Here is a 17,944-nt window from a genome sequence, read left to right on the forward strand (position 1 = left end):
CATGCTGACAAGTCCAAGCAGGATTGGGAATGGAGAGAGCTCAGCTCATGGGAAGAGATAGTAAACAACACTCTGTGTCTGGCCAGGTCCTTGCTACCTGGTTGTCTTCCTCTGAATGTTTAGGTACACACTGTGACACAAATCCTTGCTTTCCTCCCCATTCCCAGATCCCTCAGGAGGACATTCCTACGTGGCATGTCCCCATGTGAGGTGACATGTCATAGCTTCCAGGCATGAAGTAGAACTGGAGATCCATGAGGATCACTCTCCTGCTGCAGCAGGAAGCTGTGACCCTCCTCTCTGGGATGTCCAGTTGTACCAGCCCCAGGAACAATCACATAGATGAGATGGGCACTCCCTGACTCATCTCATTCAAGCAGAGTAGGTGCTGCCTCTTGGCAGTGTGAAGCAATACAGCATCACACTTTCCCCACACAGCTCCTGGCAGGGCAAATCCAACGTGTGCCTGGAACAATGCTGGCTCCAGGAGGACTCAGAAGAAATGTGGTGGGTAGGGAGTCATTGCACAAGGTTCCTGGGGGAGGGGTGTGAGAGAGAAGAGGGAGCTTGTGGTGATTGTGAAAAGGTGAACAGGGTGGGAATTGAGAAGGAGATGAGGAGATGGGGAGGGAAGCAGAGGATCTGGAAGGAGCTGAAGGTGGCCTGGAGATGCACTGAGACATGCAGGCAGGAGGTGACAGCAGGTGAGGTAGAGGAGGGAAGGACTCGGGAGAAGGCAGCATCCTTTTGGCATTATCAGTTGGCAATGCCCTGCTAACGCTCTGCTGTTGGTGCTTTGTCCTAGGGCACTAAATGAGAATATGGCCAATGGCATTGAAGATCTTATCGGGATCCCATTCCCGAACCACAGCAGCGAGGTGCTGTGCGGCCTGAACGAGCAGCGGCACGACGGGCTCCTGTGCGATGTCATCCTCATCGTGCAGGACCAGGAGTACCGCACCCACCGCTCCGTCCTGGCTGCCTGCAGCAAGTACTTCAAAAAACTCTTCACTACCGGCACTTTAACAGACCAGCCCTATGTTTACGAGATTGACTTTGTCAAGCCTGAAGCACTTTCTGCCATCCTCGAGTTCGCCTACACCTCAACCCTCACCATCACCACCTCAAACGTCAAGCACATCCTCAGCGCCGCCAAGATGCTGGAGATCCAGAGCATCATCAACGTCTGCCTTGAAATCATGGAGCCCGACAGGGAGGCCGAGGAGGAAGATGACAAAGAGGATGACGACGACGATGAAGACGAAGATGAAGACGAGGAGGAAGAGGAAGAGGAGGAAGTGGAAGATTTTGTCAACCAGGAGAACCTAGCTGATGTACAAGAAGTAAGCTGCCACCAAAGCCCTTCTGAGTCCGATCTCACCGAAGAAGCTTATACAGAAGCACCTAAAGATTTTCCAAATCACTTCCCAGCCAGTAACTCCTCTGGACACTTGGGCATGATACGAGACTTCTCCATAGAGTCCTTGCTGAGTGAAAACTTGTACCCTAAGGCAAACATCCCAGAACGGAGGCCAGCTCTGTCTCCTTTCGCCCCCAGCTTCTTCCCCCACCTGTGGAATGGTGACTTTAACTCCTTCTCCCAGCTGGAGGAGCCACAGGTAGACAACGGCCCCTTGGATCTGGTGATCAAAAAGAGGAAGATCAAGGAAGAGGAGGAGAAGGAAGACCTGCCTCCGCCTCCTTTCCCTAATGACTTCTTCAAGGACATGTTTGCCAACACCCCAGCAGCTCCCTTAGGGCATATTAAGGCAGAGACTGACTACAGCGCTTATCTCAATTTCTTAAGTGCTACCCAGTTTGGAGGAGTTTTTCCCCCATGGCCTCTGGAGGAAGAGAGGAAAATAAAGCCCAAGGCATCCCAGCAGTGTCCCATCTGTAACAAAGTCATCATGGGGGCTGGCAAGCTGCCCAGGCACATGAGGACCCACACGGGGGAGAAGCCCTATATGTGCAATATCTGTGAGGTTCGCTTTACCAGGTGTGTGTTGGTCACCTCTGACATGTGTGGGGAGTGGGGTGGTGGCTGGAGGGGCCGCATCATAACCCATGACTGATTTCTCTGCTGCTCATCAGAGAAAACTCACCAGAGTTTTTGTCCCAGAATAAAAGTAGGGAGGAAAGCAGGGCATGATCTCTGTCCCTTTAGAAAAAAAAAATTAAAGGGGAGGAAGGGAGGGTGGAGGAAGAAAAAGAACCTACTGATTTTTGTGGGTTGTGGATGACATCCACAGCTCACTGGATCCATCCCCTCGCTGGACAAAAGCTTAAATAAGTAACAGGATATTTTCAACCCCACCATAGTTCACCACAGTGGGACCAGAGTGAGCTGGAAAACAGATGGTCAAACAGCCAAGGACGCTTCATCTCTAATGTGCTGAGAGATGCACTGAGTTGGGAGGGCCATTTAGCCACAGGATGTAATTAGTTTGGGTTTGCACTTTTTGGCATCAGTATAGACCACAACCAAGTTGCACACATTTGGACGTGACAGTATCTGGGCTCTCTGGGCTTTCTGGGGCTGGAGTGGCCCTAATTATCATGTCTTAGTAGTGCAGTTGGGGTCTCGGTCTCTTCCCCAAAGTAACAAATGACAGGATAAGGGGAAATGTCCTTAAGCATCACCAGGGGAGGTTTAGATTGGATATTAGGAACAATTTCTTCATGCAAGGCACTGTAACAGCCTGTCCAGGGCAGTGGAGGAGCCCCCATCCCTGAAGGGATTTAAAAGATGTGTAGGTGTGACACCTGGGGACGTGATTTGGTGGACTTGGCAGTGCTGGGGGAACAGCTGGACTCACAGAATCATGGGATGGTTTGGGTTGGAAATGGCTTTAGAGTTCATCCAGTTCCACCCCCTGCCATGGCCAGGGACACCATCCGCTATCCCAGGTTGCTCCCATCACTGTCCAACCTAGCCTGGGACACTTCCAGAGATGGGACAGCTGCAACTTCTCTTGCCAAGTTGTATTTAGCTGTGCAAATCAAATGTTCCAGCCTGAAACCGTGCTCTGCAAAGCTGGGCAAATTTAATCGGTGAGCGGAGACAAATAGATTCCTGGACCTGCTCTTGCTGAGTGTAATTAATATCTAATGAGAACAATCTTTACCATAATAATAAAGCTTTCTGACAAGAGCATGGTATTTCAGCTCCTGGCTGCATGTGAGAGAGAGAGAGAGCCCTATTAAGCTGGGGTGAGAAAACCAGAGGAAAATAATCTGCGCAGTAGGCAGAGGCGAGCTCCTGACAATGGCCGGACACCTGGGGTGCTCCTGCATTCAGCCTGTCTTTTCTTCTCCTGTCCCTATGATAATATTCGAATGGAAGATATGCAGATGATGAGAATTTGACCTGAAAATAAATTTCCATGCTCCCCTCCATTAACACAGCAGACACCATATTATAATGCGGGGAGCATCGTGCCTTGGGCGGGCATGTGCAGCGTGAGCCAGCTCACCCTGGTATTTGCAGGGGAAAGGCCACTGCATGGTGATAATTCTTGCCTGCAGGAATTTGGATCTGGCTCCTGCTGGTGCTGCATCCCCAGGTTAGCACTGTTGTCTCTGTGGGTGTGGTGGCCTCTCGGACTGGAGGGACAGCCTGGCCAGCCCCATCCTGTGGTCCCTGTCGCTCTCTTGTGTGTGCTGCTGCAGGTGCTAATTTTTGGATGAGGGAATAGCCTGCCTAGATCCATCACTGACATCTGCCCTGTAACAGGAATATAGAGCTGAGCCCTCCCAGAGGGCTCCCAAAGTCCTTTACAGGCAAGGGCAGCATTGTTCACTTAGTTCGGGGAAACTGAGGCACGACGCCTAATCCAGTTGGGTTATATCAGCATGGTGGAGGTTGAAAACTCCACGCAGAGCTGGTCTAGCATGACTCATTACTAATACAGGACTAAACCTGGTATTTTCAACATCCCCCATGTGCTCAGCAGCTTCTAAACACAGGGCACAGGGGTAGAGGGACTTCATCCAAGGGGAAAAAAATCAAAAAAACTGAGACTTGCCCAACAGTGCAGTCTCCCAACACCACTGATGAAAACTGGTCTTGTGGGTCACTCTGTGCAGAGCTGGGTCCTAGAGGGTCTTTTCCTTCTTTAGCACCCTGAGCAAAGCAGATGTCTTAAAATATTGATTTGTTTTTAAATGTGTTTGGAAGGATTTTGAATAGCGTGCAGCTAATTGGCTTTGTTTGGGGTGGGGTTTTCTTAGCTGTTTTCATCATTACTCTGGTGTGTGAGAGCTCTCTTTGAGGAAAAGGTGTAGTTTTAAGCAAAGTGGAGTGATTGAGATGCAGAAAGATAATTCTACTGGGATTTCCGGAGTGCTGCCACTTGCATTATGTGTTTTGCTCTCGGGGGAGGGGGGGAAAATCCCATGCTTCTGAAAGCATTGGACTTGCACCCACAGTGCCTTCACTGGGGAGATGCAAGCTCAGGTGGTCCCTTCTGGAGTCCCCTGGGAGAGAGGGTGCAGGGAAGCAGAGGTTCCCAAATGGAATTTCAGTATGAATCAGTCCTTTGCATTACTTCTGCATGTAAGGCACTGTGGAGGTGAAAATCTGCTGGGGAAATGAAGATTTATTTTCCTGGGTGAGGAGTGCCCCAGCCTCCCCAGCAGATCCTTCCCCTCCACATCAGTGGGATCTCTTATCCCTCAGCAAGAACCCTACGTGCACCTGGACCTGCCACTCCTGCTGCCCACGGACATCTGATCACAGGAAGCAGGACTTCATTTAATGGCTCATTAATTATTTTTTCCTTAAACAAAGGCTGCTCAGCTTCTAGTCTGCTGTTCCACCCTGCTAGAACTCCAGAGAAAGCTGCAAATATTTCAGCTTTTCCACCAAGACCACCCCAGAGTGCTCAAGGAGATACTGTTCCAGCTGGAAAGGTTAACATTATTTGTTCCTATTATTTGTGTTGTGACAGCTCACAGAGCCCTAATCTCTCTCCTAATGCAATTGCATTAAGGTTATTCACACACAGAGTGCGGATCTCCGTCGGAGCGAGCCTCCAGCCCAGCTCCCAGCTCACAAACCCCGTGTTCCCCATGGCACATCCCCCTGGGGTGCTTCAAAACAGAGCACCTCACCCCCCCCACCCCAGCCTCTGAGCAGCTCCACAAACCTCCCTTGCATTCCCTGGAGATGCTGCCAGGGCAGGGAGGATTGGGTTTCTCCCCGTCTGCTGCCGGAGATGGGTAATAGCCTGAAAAGAGCTTTGCCTGTGTGTACATTATGCAGTCCTGGCACGCAGCGTGTTTATTAGGAAAAGCGATCCTGCTAGGTTAAACATTACCTACAGAGGTTTAAATTAAATTATAGGTGGGGTCGGCAGCTCTGCTTTTTATTAACACTCCCCCCCTCCTTTGCAGCACGAGCCCCCGCGCTCATCCGCGCGCGACTTCGCCATTCGGGGTGAAATTTCCCTGCTGCTGCTTTGTCTGCTGCTGAGCACTGGCTCCAGCCCTTCCAGAGAAAATGCACCTTTGTGGAAACCTCGGGTTAGCACCAGCTTGAAAAGTGCCACAGTGGGAAGTTGCCCTGAGCTTGGCACAGGGACTGAGAGATGCCTTTTTTTCACGTCTCCCTAAAAAATCTGTAGGTGCAGGGCCAGGCTGGGATCAAGTGTCCCAAGAGCAATACAGCATCCTCTGGTGAAGAAGTCACTCTCCTGCTAGGGATACTCCTTTGCATCTTTGATCCTGAGGGACTGGTGTGCCGGGATGCCCAGCCCAGAGCTGCATTCCTCATGGTGTGGCCAACACCTCTGTGCTGCTGGGCACGTCACCAAAAACTGTTTCAATATGGGCTGGGTGGCAAAAACTAGAGGCAGCACCTTGCAAGTGTTCAGGGCTTGACCTGGCAGAAGAAACAGATTTTTGTCTGGTTTTTATGTTATATAAATTAAATCATCATAATACATATTAACATTATGTAATTTATAATATAATTATATTTTAAAACAATAATGAATTATATATTCTTTACTGTTTATATTAAAATACACCGTATAGTATTTTTGACATATCTGTAATATATAATATATATTTTATATCTAATAATGAAATTACTCCACAGGTTCTACATATTATTAGCCTCAATAGTAGCGTGTTGGAGGGTTCATACTGAAATAATTTTGGAAAGCAATATGAATTTTCCCACTTTGCTCTTTACTTGAACACCACTGGTGCAATCCAGGAAGCAGTGTTCAGCTCAGCTGGGCCATAAGCAGCTTCACTTTTTTATAATCATTCTCTTAAACTGTGATTTTGGGTTTTTTTGGTTTTTGGCTGCAGAAGGAAACATTTATTTTTTGGGGGGGAAAAAGCAGTGATTGGATTGCCCGTATGGGAAAACATTCTCGCTTTTAGATGTTCCCCTTAAAAAATACATATATAAATATTTGTAAATAAGTGCTATTGGGATGGATATTACACTTTTCCATGGCTGGACTTGAAAAACTTCTCCAAACTGTGTGGGAGGTTGGATGTGTGCTGGCCTTGGAGACCCTGGCAGGGAAGGGCAGAGTGCCTGGGTGCTGCACCTCTGGCAGCATCACCCTGTGTGCTGCTCCTGCTCCAAAAGAAGGCTCCTGAGACACCATGTGGTCAGTGCAAGAATAAAAGGAGAGGAAAATCGGCTCCAAGAGGGACTGAATTTAAGCAGTATTGTCCTGCATTTCCAGGCTCTCGAATCCCGGCTGATTTCGTTATTTGCAGGCCGGAACAGAGCTGTATTTATGTAATAATCCCAGATATAGTTATATATAGATGTATTCCCGTATTTAGAATCTTGCTCTTTACAAATGTGTGGAAGGAGGATGTAGCCTAGTGGGGGTCAGGCTCTTCTCGCAGGGAACAAGGGACAGAAGAAGAGGGAGCGGCCTCAAGTTGTGCCAGAGAAAGCTGAGCTTGGAAAATCAGGAAAAATGTCTTCCTGAAAGGGCTGTCCAGCCCTGGCACAGCTGCCCATGGCAGTAGTGGAATCTCCATCCCTGGAGGCATTTAAAAGCCATCTGGATGTGGCACTTGGGGACATGGGTTAGTGGTGGCCTTCACTGGCGGTGTGGTTGGACTTGATGATCTTAGGTCTTCTCCAGCATTAATGATTCTGTGTTTTTTGAGTTTATTACAGGGATTTTTTTTCCCCTCCAATTTAAGCTGTTTTGAACTCTCTGGGATGGGCTGCAAACTCCTGACGTGGAGGGCTCTGTTTGTATGATGTTTTAGTGCCCAGGAAAGAGGAGGCAAACGCAAACATCACCCTGCAAGACCATCCATACATTGGGAGAGGCCCCATGATGAGCTCCCCACCTTCCCATCACCCTGATCCCAGCCAGGGAGCCAATCCCAAAAAGAGCAATCCCAACCCTTCCAGCCCACACCGCCTGACCAAGCACCTTTTCTTTTGCAGGCAGGACAAGCTCAAAATCCACATGCGGAAGCACACGGGCGAGCGGCCTTACCTGTGCATCCACTGCAACGCCAAGTTCGTGCACAACTACGACCTGAAGAACCACATGCGCATCCACACGGGCATCCGGCCCTACCAGTGCGAGTTCTGCTACAAGAGCTTCACCCGCTCCGACCACCTGCACCGCCACATCAAGCGCCAGAGCTGCCGCATCGCGCGGCCCCGGCGCGGCCGCAAGCCGGCGGCGTGGCGGGCGGCCGGCCTGCTCTTCGCCCCCGGGGGCCCGCCCGTGGAGAGCGGCTTCGTGATGCCGCCCACGCTGGAGGAGATGAGCAGCCACCTCGGCAGCACGGCCATGTGCCTTCCCGGGCCCAGCCCCAAGCACTTCCTGAGCGGGGCCAAGGCGCCCTTCAGCCTGCAGGAGCTGGAGAGCCAGATTGAAGAAACGCAGATGAAGCTCTTCAGGCGGGCCCAGATGGACATGGAGAGGAACGCGGGCATCTTCGCCTTCGCCCTGGGCCACAATGAAAACCTCGCTGCCCAGCCCTTCTTCCCTCTCCCCGACCCTTGGAGCACAGGCTTCAGTGGCTTGGCGGGGCTTGGCCACGTGGCTCCCATCTCAGAGGCCAGCAACTAAACCCACGCCCGGTCCCACCATGCATCTGCTCCCATCCCAACAAGGCAGCCCGCTCCCCTGGGCTCCCACCCACCCTTCTGCATCATCAGGCTCCCGAGAAGCTCTCTGTCCTCTCACTGCCCTGGGGCTTGGGGCACGAGGCCGTCCCTGGGGCGAGCAGGGCATGGGCAGGTGCGGTGCCCCGTGGCCACCGGCACTTTAGACTCCGCACTTGGCTTTGGGGCCGTCAGGCACTCCCTGTCCCATCCCTCCACTCATGGCTCCATATGGGAAGGCCAGGCCAGGACTGCTGCTCTCTTCAACACCCCCAGAAATGTCACTTGCCTTAGTCCAGGGCTCGGCCATCACCATGAGATGGCTTTTCTGTGGGAAATGTTCCCCATTTTCCCGCGCATGGAGCTCGCTGGATACTGACAAGCCGTCCAGACTTGGGTTTGTTATGTTGCATTCCTTGGCCCTTTTGGTCAAAAGGACTTTTGTGTTTTCTTTCTGGTTTTATTTTCTTTTCTTCTTAATTAATTCCCATGTCTGGCAACAATGTTTATTCTACAAGGGATAAGGGGGAGGTCTAGCAGCCTTACTGGGAGAGGGAGAGAGGGAGGATACTGGCCACTGCCTTTCTCAGCAGTATATCAGATTTACAGGGCTGGTGAAAGCCCTGACCTGCAGCATGAGTTGGGACCTTAAAAACATTAAAAACATAAAAAAAAAAAAAAAAAAAAAAAAAAAAAAAAGGAGATTGAACACCTAGCGCAAAGCTGGGTGGAAAAGGGGGATTTTACTTATTTTGGTTCTTTAGCTATTTCAAAGTTTCAAAAGGAGAACCAAAGCCTATTTTGAGTATTTTAACTTCAGTTGCTTGAAAAGGTGAAGGAAAAGTTTTGGAAGAATCAGTAATATTTCGATACTGAGCTTTTATTAAACCCTTGCTTTGAAAAAATGAACCAGTGGGAATTTTGAAATGAAAAAGTCGTTTCAAACCAAAGAGTCAGAATTCGCTGCCGCTGACCATTCTGAAATGTCTGGGGTTCTGTCCTTAATTCCCTCAAATTCTTATGTGATAGTGATGAGAAAAGTTTACAACACACTCACGTGTCCCCAAATCTGCAGTGTTGGTGGGAAAAATTCGGGTGTCCACATATCCCTGCTGTTTGTCTCAAGGGATCTTTGTGGAAAAGAAGTTCACTACTGGAGTCTTGATGGTGATATCATCTACTTGACAGCAAGTAGAAATGCTGTTTCTTCACTGTAGTTGTTTCAAAAGAGAAGGTGGTGATACATGATAGGGTACTCCAAGTTGAAGGTCACCCATGCTGGCCAACAGGTTTGGGATGACGCCCCAGCATCCCTGCAGACCCCATCTGGTAATTCTTTCAGGGCACAAAAAGTGGCCAGTTGGCTGGAATCACCCTGTCCACCTCCTTCAGCCCCAAATCCATGAGCTGCTCTGAAAGATAAAGGCTTTTGGTGGCCATCCGCGTCTGATGGCTCCTCCTGGACGAGCCGTGGGAGGCAGACATGGTGGGATCCCACTTCCACCCCTGGCTGAGGTGGGTTGCAGTGGTTGTTTTACACAAAACCAACACTCGGAAATGTAAATGTTACAAACTGGGGCTTTTTATTTCTCTTTTTACTATGACCTTTCAACGTCAGCAAAATCGAAGGGAATGCGAGGAGCGCGGGTTCATGAGGTTTTTGGTTTTTCCATCAGTGACGAGGTGGCTGGATGAGAATCTGCCCACCAGAGGCAAGGAAGGGGACACAGGGAAGTCAAGGGTTCCACAGCCCTCAGGAGGGTTGAGGGACTTCTGCTCTGAGACCACCCATAGCAGAATGGTCCCAAGGAACTGCCCAACACTTGGCTTCCTCCTCCCAAAAGAAATCCTTAAAGACTCCACATGCAACAAAAGTCAATGGAGAGAAAAAAAAAAAGAAAGTAAGAAGAAAAAGAAATCTTCTTAAAACTGCATCAAAGTTTTTCTTTTTAATCCACATCAACTTCTTAAACAAGCGACGTTTTGCAGATGATTGGTTCCTTCAGGTGTTTTTTTGTCTACGATTTGGAGTCATTGTAAAATATCCAAAGATGCTGAGTACTGTATGATCTGCAAGGACTTGAAGCAAGGTGTTTTTTCTGTCTTGGTTTGTTTGTTAGGTTGGTTGGGTTCTTTTTTTTTTTTCCTATATGTCTAAGTGGGGATAAACCTTTGCAATTTTTCTATTTATAACTATTTTTATGTGATTGCTTTATGTACAAAACAATGGAAAAAAATCAAAACAAAAAAGTAGAGAGGAACACGCACGTACACAAGCAAATTTGCCTTAGTTACTCATGGGACAATCACCCTTAACTTTGATTGATGCTAAAAAGCTGATGGGAAAAAAAAAGAGACTAGATCATTTTATGTATTTATTAAACTGTATTAATTGATGCTTTTAAATTATTAGCAGGACTTGATTCTCTTGCCTGTGGCCATGGTGAGAAGGCAAAGCCGCTGCGGTTGCTGAGCTGCCAGCGCAGCCACCCGTGTGGCCTCAGCTCTGTGGATGTTTGCCTGACACCTTTTGGAAAGCCAGAATAATCACTTGTTAATTAAAGATTGAGCTGTTATGGCCTCCAGCCCAAGGGGCTGATGCTGATGACAATTATGGAGTTAAGGTTGATTTTCCCACGTTGGCGCTGGGTTGGACAGGGCTGGAGGGAGCTGAGCGCTGGCAGTGATCATCTTTTGGGGTGTAGAGGGATGATTTGAGAAAACTCTTGTTTCTTCCCGTTTTGGTGTTGTGTGGTGAGTCCAGGCCACAGGTATCCACGTGGGAGCCCAGCTGAGTGTGAAGGTGCCTTCCTGGGGATCTGCTCCCGTTTCCCAACCAGGGCGGGTGTAATGAGCACCAAACCTCGGCTGGAGGGACACGAGCTCTGTCCCAGCTCATGGTGTGGTGGCTTCTGGTTCATCCCACCCTGGCTTCTACAGCCTGGCTGCAGCGTGGGCAGCAGGGCAGGGGGGATCCTGCCCCTGTGCCCCTGGGCTCAGGTGAGAGCCCACCTGCAGAGCTGCCCCAGCCCTGGCTCCAGCAGCACAAGGAGCTGGAGCTGCTGCAGCCAGTGCAGAGGAGGCCACGGAGCTGCTGCCAGGGCTGGAGCCCCTCTGCTCTGGAGCCAGCCTGGCACAGCTGGGGCTGTTGAGCTGCACAAGAGAAGCTCCAGGGACACCTCAGAGCCCCTGCCAGGGCCTCAAGGCATTTTAGAAAAAAGATGGGGCAAAGATTTTAGCAGGGCCTATTGTCATAAAACAAGAGGAGATGTTTTAAACTGAAATAAAGGAGATTCAGTCCAGATAGAAGGACAAAGTTTTTTACAATGAGGGTGGCAAAACACTGAAACAAGTTGCCCAAAGAGATGGTGACTGCCCCTGGATTCTTGGCAGTGTCCAAGGCCAGGTTGGACGGGGCTTGAAGCAACCTGGGATAGTGGAAGGTGTCCCTGCCCATGGCAGGAGGTGGGACTGGGTAACTCTTAAAGAAAGGTCCCTTCCAACTCAAATCTTCTGATGATTCTATGATTATATAAACACAACTGACACAAACATGAGCCCTCTAATTCACATGGTCGCACAGAAATTGCAGAGTTCCTTTGCTGTTTTTGAATGAGGTGCAAAAGCCTGGAAGATAAGCTCCCGCTAGGAACAGTGGGACTCATCCCACATTGTTCAGCCATTTGGAGGTGAAGTAAACAGGTGCCCTGAGCCTGTTGAGACACCTACGTGTTGTCCTGCAACCTGCAACGTGATTTCCAGCCTGCCTCTGAAGCCATCCTGGCTCTGGAGGGAGGCAGGTTCTGGTGGAGGGTGATTCACCCCACCTACGCTGGACCTCCCAGGGCTGGGATGAATCACCTTTGGGCACTCTCTGCTACCTACCAGCGTGCTGTGCTTTCCCAGAGCTCACTGAGATAAGGTTAACCATGGGGAGGGATGTTCCCACCAGCACCGCTCCCTCGTCTCTGCTTAGCTCTCGGGACAGTCCCTGGAAAAACCTTTCCCAAGAGGATGAGATGCTGGTACAGCCCAGGGACCCAGGTGAGGCTGCTTGATTTCTTCCCAGTCTGTTTTAACTGGGAACACTGTGGGAAATAAAGGTCTATGTCAAGCCTCCCAAGCCTGGGCACCACGGATTCAGGCTCATGGATTGTACACCCTGCTGCAATCCCAGTAAAACTTCCCAAGTTCTTCCAGCCACAGGTTATTTTCCTTCCTTTAGACTTCAGAGAAGGACTACACAGCATCAGGTGCTCGGGCAGGGGTCCAGATCTGCAGGCAGAGTCCAGAAGTGTGACTTGGGAACAAAGAAATACCAATCCCCCTCCCAGGGCAGGTGGTTGATTGTTGAGCAGCTCCTCTGTGCTTGAAGCCGACAGGACCCTGGCAGGGTCAGCCCATAAACTCTGTGGTTTTGAGCACAAAAAAAATATCCCCAAATGAAAATTGTGTGAATTACTTTTTAGCTATTTAAATACACCTGTAACTTCTTTTGTTTCAGCTCTTGTGGCTTTTAACCCCATTTGATGCTCGCATTCGGGTTTGCTTATAATGCCAGAACAACAACAACAACAACAACAACAAAGAAGAAATAGATTTGCAAGGGGAGGGTGAAAAAAAAAAAATCTAAAAATCGCTTGGAGGAGCTGTGCATTAATCAGACACTTGGGAATCATGGGAAGAAACCAGCTTCAGTAAATGCTTGTTAGCAACAACATATGGCTACATGCTTGCTCCTGAACAGCTGCTGTTATCTGCTGGAGCATCCAGGCTGTGCAGGGGGAACGGCTCCGGGGTGATGCTGCGCATGCAGCGTTTGCTTGGACCAGGTGTTGCTGCCAAAGGAGCATCTCCTGGCACGAGTGGCAGGGAGCTGGATGGGCAAACCCTTTCCCTGGGCTTCAAACCCTTTGCTGAGCATTGCAAGAGCCTCTTCCTGCAATTGTGCAGAAGGAAATTACAGAGAGAAAAAAATACTTATGTTTTAAGAAGGGAAGAAAGAGCCTGCAGTTTGGGAAGTGAGAGGCTTTTCCATTTGGCAGTCACCTGCAGGAAAAAAATAAAGGGAATAATTTTGCAAAGTACAGCCTAAAATGTTTTAGACTTGAATGTGTCAGCAGGACTCCTGGCACTACCAGTGAGGCTGCAAATGCTGCCCAGTGTCTGCTCCACTTGTGCTCTGCCTGCAGCCCCCTGGGACCTGCTGTGCCCCCCATCCTTTTCTGTCCACTTTGGAGGGGATTAGTGCTTTATTTACAATCTCGGTGCCCTGAAGCTGGAATATTGTGTGGTTGCAGGGGAAACTTTTAAGGTAAGAGAGTACATGAAGCAAGACCCCAACCATCTCGTTTTAAGAAAATTATGTGCTTGGCAGCAGGTCACCCGTGGCTGGGTTTTTAAGATCTGCCGTTGCCTTTTGGTACCTCTGACTGTGTGCACCTGTGTTTCTTTCCAAGCCAGAAACAAAAAGGGAAGAACTGAGAAAAATCCCTTCTTGTAGAAGATACACCCTATATAGTCTGAGCCCAAGTGAACTCATCCCCATCCCACCTCCCAGCCCCACCTCTGGGACCTCCAGCAGAGGGAGAGAAAATACCTGTGGCTTGGAAATACCTTTTTTCCCCCCGTGTTTTCCTATGTTGAACCAATGTTTTACATGACTTGCACTATTTGCTGTAGAGCAGGATACTGTTTAGGTTTCTTTGTTCCAGTCTCTTGTTTGGTTGCGACTCCTCTTGGCGGTCCTGTACACATACCTGCTGCACATCTTACACCCCTGGAGAAAATAAACTGTTACCTGAAGCACTGAGCCTCTCGTGTGTCCTTAGCGCTGCTCTGGAGCTGGGGAATTCGGATTTCAGCATCACATTCCTGGTTAGACTCGGTGATCTCGGGGGTCTTTTCCAACATAAATGATTCTGCCATCAAATGATGATGAGCGGGGTGATGGAGCATTTTGTGGTGGCCCTCCAGGGTGACCCTTCATGTGGCACCTGGGCTGTCACCACGAGGGTGCAGGGGCTGAGAAGAATGAAATTTTGTGCGGAGCAAATAAATGCTCTGTGGTGTGCAAGTACAATTGCTGGGGGTTTGTTTCTCGGCGCATCTGCTCGCTCAGCTCCTGCACACTCGAACTTGGGCTGCCCTCGTGTGGTGGCCTGGAGGCAGCTCGGCCACCGGAGCGACACCGGGGACAGCAGAGGGCTGGGACCCACATCTGGAACTGTTTGGGGGGGGGTCTCAGCAGCACCAGGACACACAGGACCCTCCATCACCCCCCGTCTCACCCAGCCACGTCTGCTTGCCAGGAAGAGGAAATGCAAACCTCAGCCACATCCAGAGGCAGTTTAATGCTTGAATTTGATGATTTTAAGGGTCTTTTCTAACCTAAATGATTCAATGATTCCTAAGAAGTTTTTACACCTCAGTTAACCACCACCAACCAATAGGGCAGTGAGGCTGGGAACATGCCACAATTGTTGGTGGCCTCATAGGAACCCTGATTTTTTAGGGAATTATTCCTGCAGGGTAAGCCAGGACTGGACCCTCTGATGCTCAATGTGGCCTCAGCTGATATTTCCCACTTCCCCTCATGGTACCACTAATAATTTTGCTCAGTTCAGGCAAGCAGGGGTTTCTCATGTAAATCTCACACAATTATATAAAGCTCATTTCCTTAGGAACTGAGACTAAAAACCATAAATGCAAATGCCAAGGAAGAAGCCAAACAGCAGTGCTGAGCTGCAACCCCCAAAGTTTCATTTTATTTCCTTCTTTCTGCAGGGATGACACTGACTGAGATGTCACAAATCCGATCAGGCTTCCTAATAGTTCATGCAGTGCCTCGAGCCCCAAGGGTCATCTGAAATTCAGGCAGCCAATTTGCAGGCAGGAGATGCAAAGCCAGACCAGGCAGGGGCTGAGGTTTTTAAGGACAGACCCTGTCTGTCAGATAAAACCTTCCTCTGCTCTTGGGTAACCTCTGGCAAATCCTTGCAGGGGTGGCTGTAAACCTGCCTGTCTTTAAGGGGGAGCTGTTAACTCAGTTTCCATAGTGAACAGGACAGGGCTGTCTCAGTGGGACCAACTTCTGCAATGTTAGCTGGAGTTCTGCATCGTTGGGGAAATATTTAAGGCTTCCCCTCCGAGTTCTCAGAAATGGGCTTCTCATTTAGGCAGCTTTTGTGATGTTTTTCTGGAGGTCTTGATGATATATTCATTGAAAAATCAGTTGGAAATGCAAAGTCCTCACATGCTTTCTGAGACAAGGCCCCTGCATCTGAAGTGAAGGTGAGCAGTGATTTGCTCTGCGTGTTGCTGCAGGGGTGTGAGCCAGTCTGTGACACCCCGAAATTTAGGATGATTAGGTTTCAAACAGGACCTGGATGAGAAAAATGAAGAGTGAACAGAAGCTCTGTGGGAGGTGGGAGAAAATCTCCCATGGAGAGACAGGCAGGTGACACCTCCAGTGCTGGGGACAGCTCTGGGCCCTCAGGACAAGAGAGACCCTGAGGGGCTGGAGCGTGTCCAGGGCAGGGAACGGAGCTGGGAAGGGGCTGGAGCCCCAGGAGAGGCTGAGGGAGCTGGGAAGGGGCTGAGCCTGGAGCAAAGGAGGCTCAGGGGGGATCTTGTGGCTCTGCACAGCTCCTGACAGGAGGGGACAGCCGGGGGGGTCGGGCTGTGCTCCAGGGAACAAGAGAAACAGCCAAGACAGATTTAGGTTGGATATTGGGAAAATTCCTTCATGAAAGGTCTGTCCAGCCCTGACACAGCTGCCCAGGGCAGTGGTGGAGTGCCCATCCCTGGGATTTAAAGGAGACTTGAAAGATGTCTACAAATGGCACCAGGGGACATGGGTTTGGTGGACTTGGCAGTGCTGGGGGAATGGTTGGATCTGATGAACTCAGTGGCTCTTCCCAGCTAAATAATTCTGTGATTCTGTGAGCTAGGGGCAATCATCACTGCTGCAGCAGCAGTCCAGATGCAGATGAGCTCCTCGTGCAGCTGCCCAGTGCTCTTCATGTTCAATCAGCTCAGCCTATGACAGAGATTTGTAGCTCCAAGCACTTGGGATGCTTTTTCCCTGGAGTGAAAACAGCTAACCTGGATAATACATATATTCACATATGTGTGTGTGTGTGTACATATATATATAGATACAGACTTTCAGGTGGATTCAACAGCCCTAATATATGTATGAACATGCTAATATTATAATACAATAATATAATATAACCCTATATATGTGTGAATGCATTCACAGACTTGCGCACATCTAATATGCATTTAGCTGTTACCGTCACCAGATTTTAAAGACAACAGAATTTCTCCTTTGGGAAGGGAAACTGAGGCACGGGGAGGCACAGAGATTTATTCACAGTGCCCTTGCAGCACTCCGGTATCTGTGTGTGTGCTGCTGGCCTACCCTTTAAACAGGTGCAGACCATCCCTGGGGAGTGCTGGGCCTTGGCAATGGCTTCATCAGCCTGTTAAATTAAATGTTAGGAAGGAGAACTCCCAGGAACCCCCACCTCCTTGTCTCCAGCATCCCTGTCTGATTCAGCAGGCCACTGCACACATCGCCATCCGGCTGGTGAGGGTGAAATTTGGAGCAAGAGGGAAGAAGAAAGTAACCAAGAGAGGGCGTTTTTTAACCGAGAGGAGCCCACGCCAGGTGAGCGGGGAAGCAGCGGGACCCGCACGGCTGCGGGGGCTCAGCACTGTCCTTTATCTGTGATAAAGGCTTGGCTCCGAGGGTGGACGAGTCTCTGCCAACAGCCCACCCCTGAAAAAGTCCCACCACCAGAGGTAAACGCCCGCGTCCCTGGTGATGCTCTGAAGCACCCGTGCGACAGTGAGGGAAAATGAAAGGCGAGCATCATTCCAAATGGCAGGGAGGAAGGAAGCTCCTTCCCCGACGTCCCTATAAGCAGCATCCGAGCAAATCCAGCAGCAGGGAGGGGCTGCAGACACTGCCACCCACCCCCCGATCAGGCAGGGATGTCCAGAGCAGGGGATGTGGCCATGTCACACACGGGGGCTCCTTGTTTGCAGCGAAATCCTGCACCGGCCTGTGCCAGCTGCTGCATTAACGCCCCATATGCCCGGCCATATGCTCCATCCACGCAGGGGGGTGCTGGGGGGGCCTCCGCGGGAGGAAAAGGGACATCCCAGCACGTGGGAGCAGGTAGGGTTTAGATAGGGACCAGAGGTGTGGGAAGGATGCCCTGCGATTGTGAGATGGGGTGAATGTCTCTGTGCCCAGCAGCAGCACAAGGGGACTGGAGGGTGTTGGGGGGGTGTTGAAGGGCACCACAGGCCTTTTGAAATGGGCCCCTGGCATAAAGCAGCTAAAATCTGGGCAGGAGATGCCAACAGGGTGTAGGAGGGCACCACTGACACTTTGCAATGCGTTTCTCTAAAGCAGTTCGGCAGCAGGTGGCAATTGCAAAATTTATTTTGAAGTGGATTTTCAGGACATGAACAAGCTTGGGAAAGTGTCACGGTGGGAATCAGAGGGTGCTGGGTGCTGCTGCACTTTGGGAGCACAGCCTGCCCGGGTGGCATGGAGGAAAGGGTGGATGGAGGAAAGGGTTTCAGCTCATCCAGGTCAGAGACTCGCAGAGGTGTTCACTGGTGTTCCAGCTCCTCCTACAGTTAAGGGGAGAGCAGTCCGAGCAATCCAGCTAAACATCTGGAATGGGTCACATAGACACACTTTGGAAATGCTGCTTGCTCTCCAGCGGCAGGAGGGGAATGTGTCCCTTCCCATGCCCTGTCCCCTTTGCCTATCAGTCTCCTGGTCTCCTGAACCCAGCATCCAAAGCTTTC

The 17,944-nt window shown here is 50.1% G+C and overlaps 1 protein-coding gene across 1 annotated transcript in view; it reads left to right on the forward strand.

Annotated features, from left to right (window-relative positions):
• The window catches only part of ZBTB7C (zinc finger and BTB domain containing 7C), a 95,607-nt gene extending 81,692 nt beyond the window's left edge, over positions 1-13,915 (forward strand). Inside the window, exons 3-4 of the mRNA XM_066569675.1 lie at positions 806-1,999; positions 7,439-13,915. Coding sequence (XP_066425772.1) covers positions 806-1,999; positions 7,439-8,075 — 1,831 coding nt within the window. The 3' untranslated portion in view covers positions 8,076-13,915. The remainder of the gene's footprint in view (positions 1-805; positions 2,000-7,438) is intronic.
• Positions 13,916-17,944: the final 4,029 nt, after the last annotated feature.

This window comes from Molothrus aeneus, chromosome Z, assembly GCF_037042795.1.
Source record: "Molothrus aeneus isolate 106 chromosome Z, BPBGC_Maene_1.0, whole genome shotgun sequence".
Classification (NCBI taxonomy): Eukaryota; Metazoa; Chordata; class Aves; order Passeriformes; family Icteridae; genus Molothrus; species Molothrus aeneus.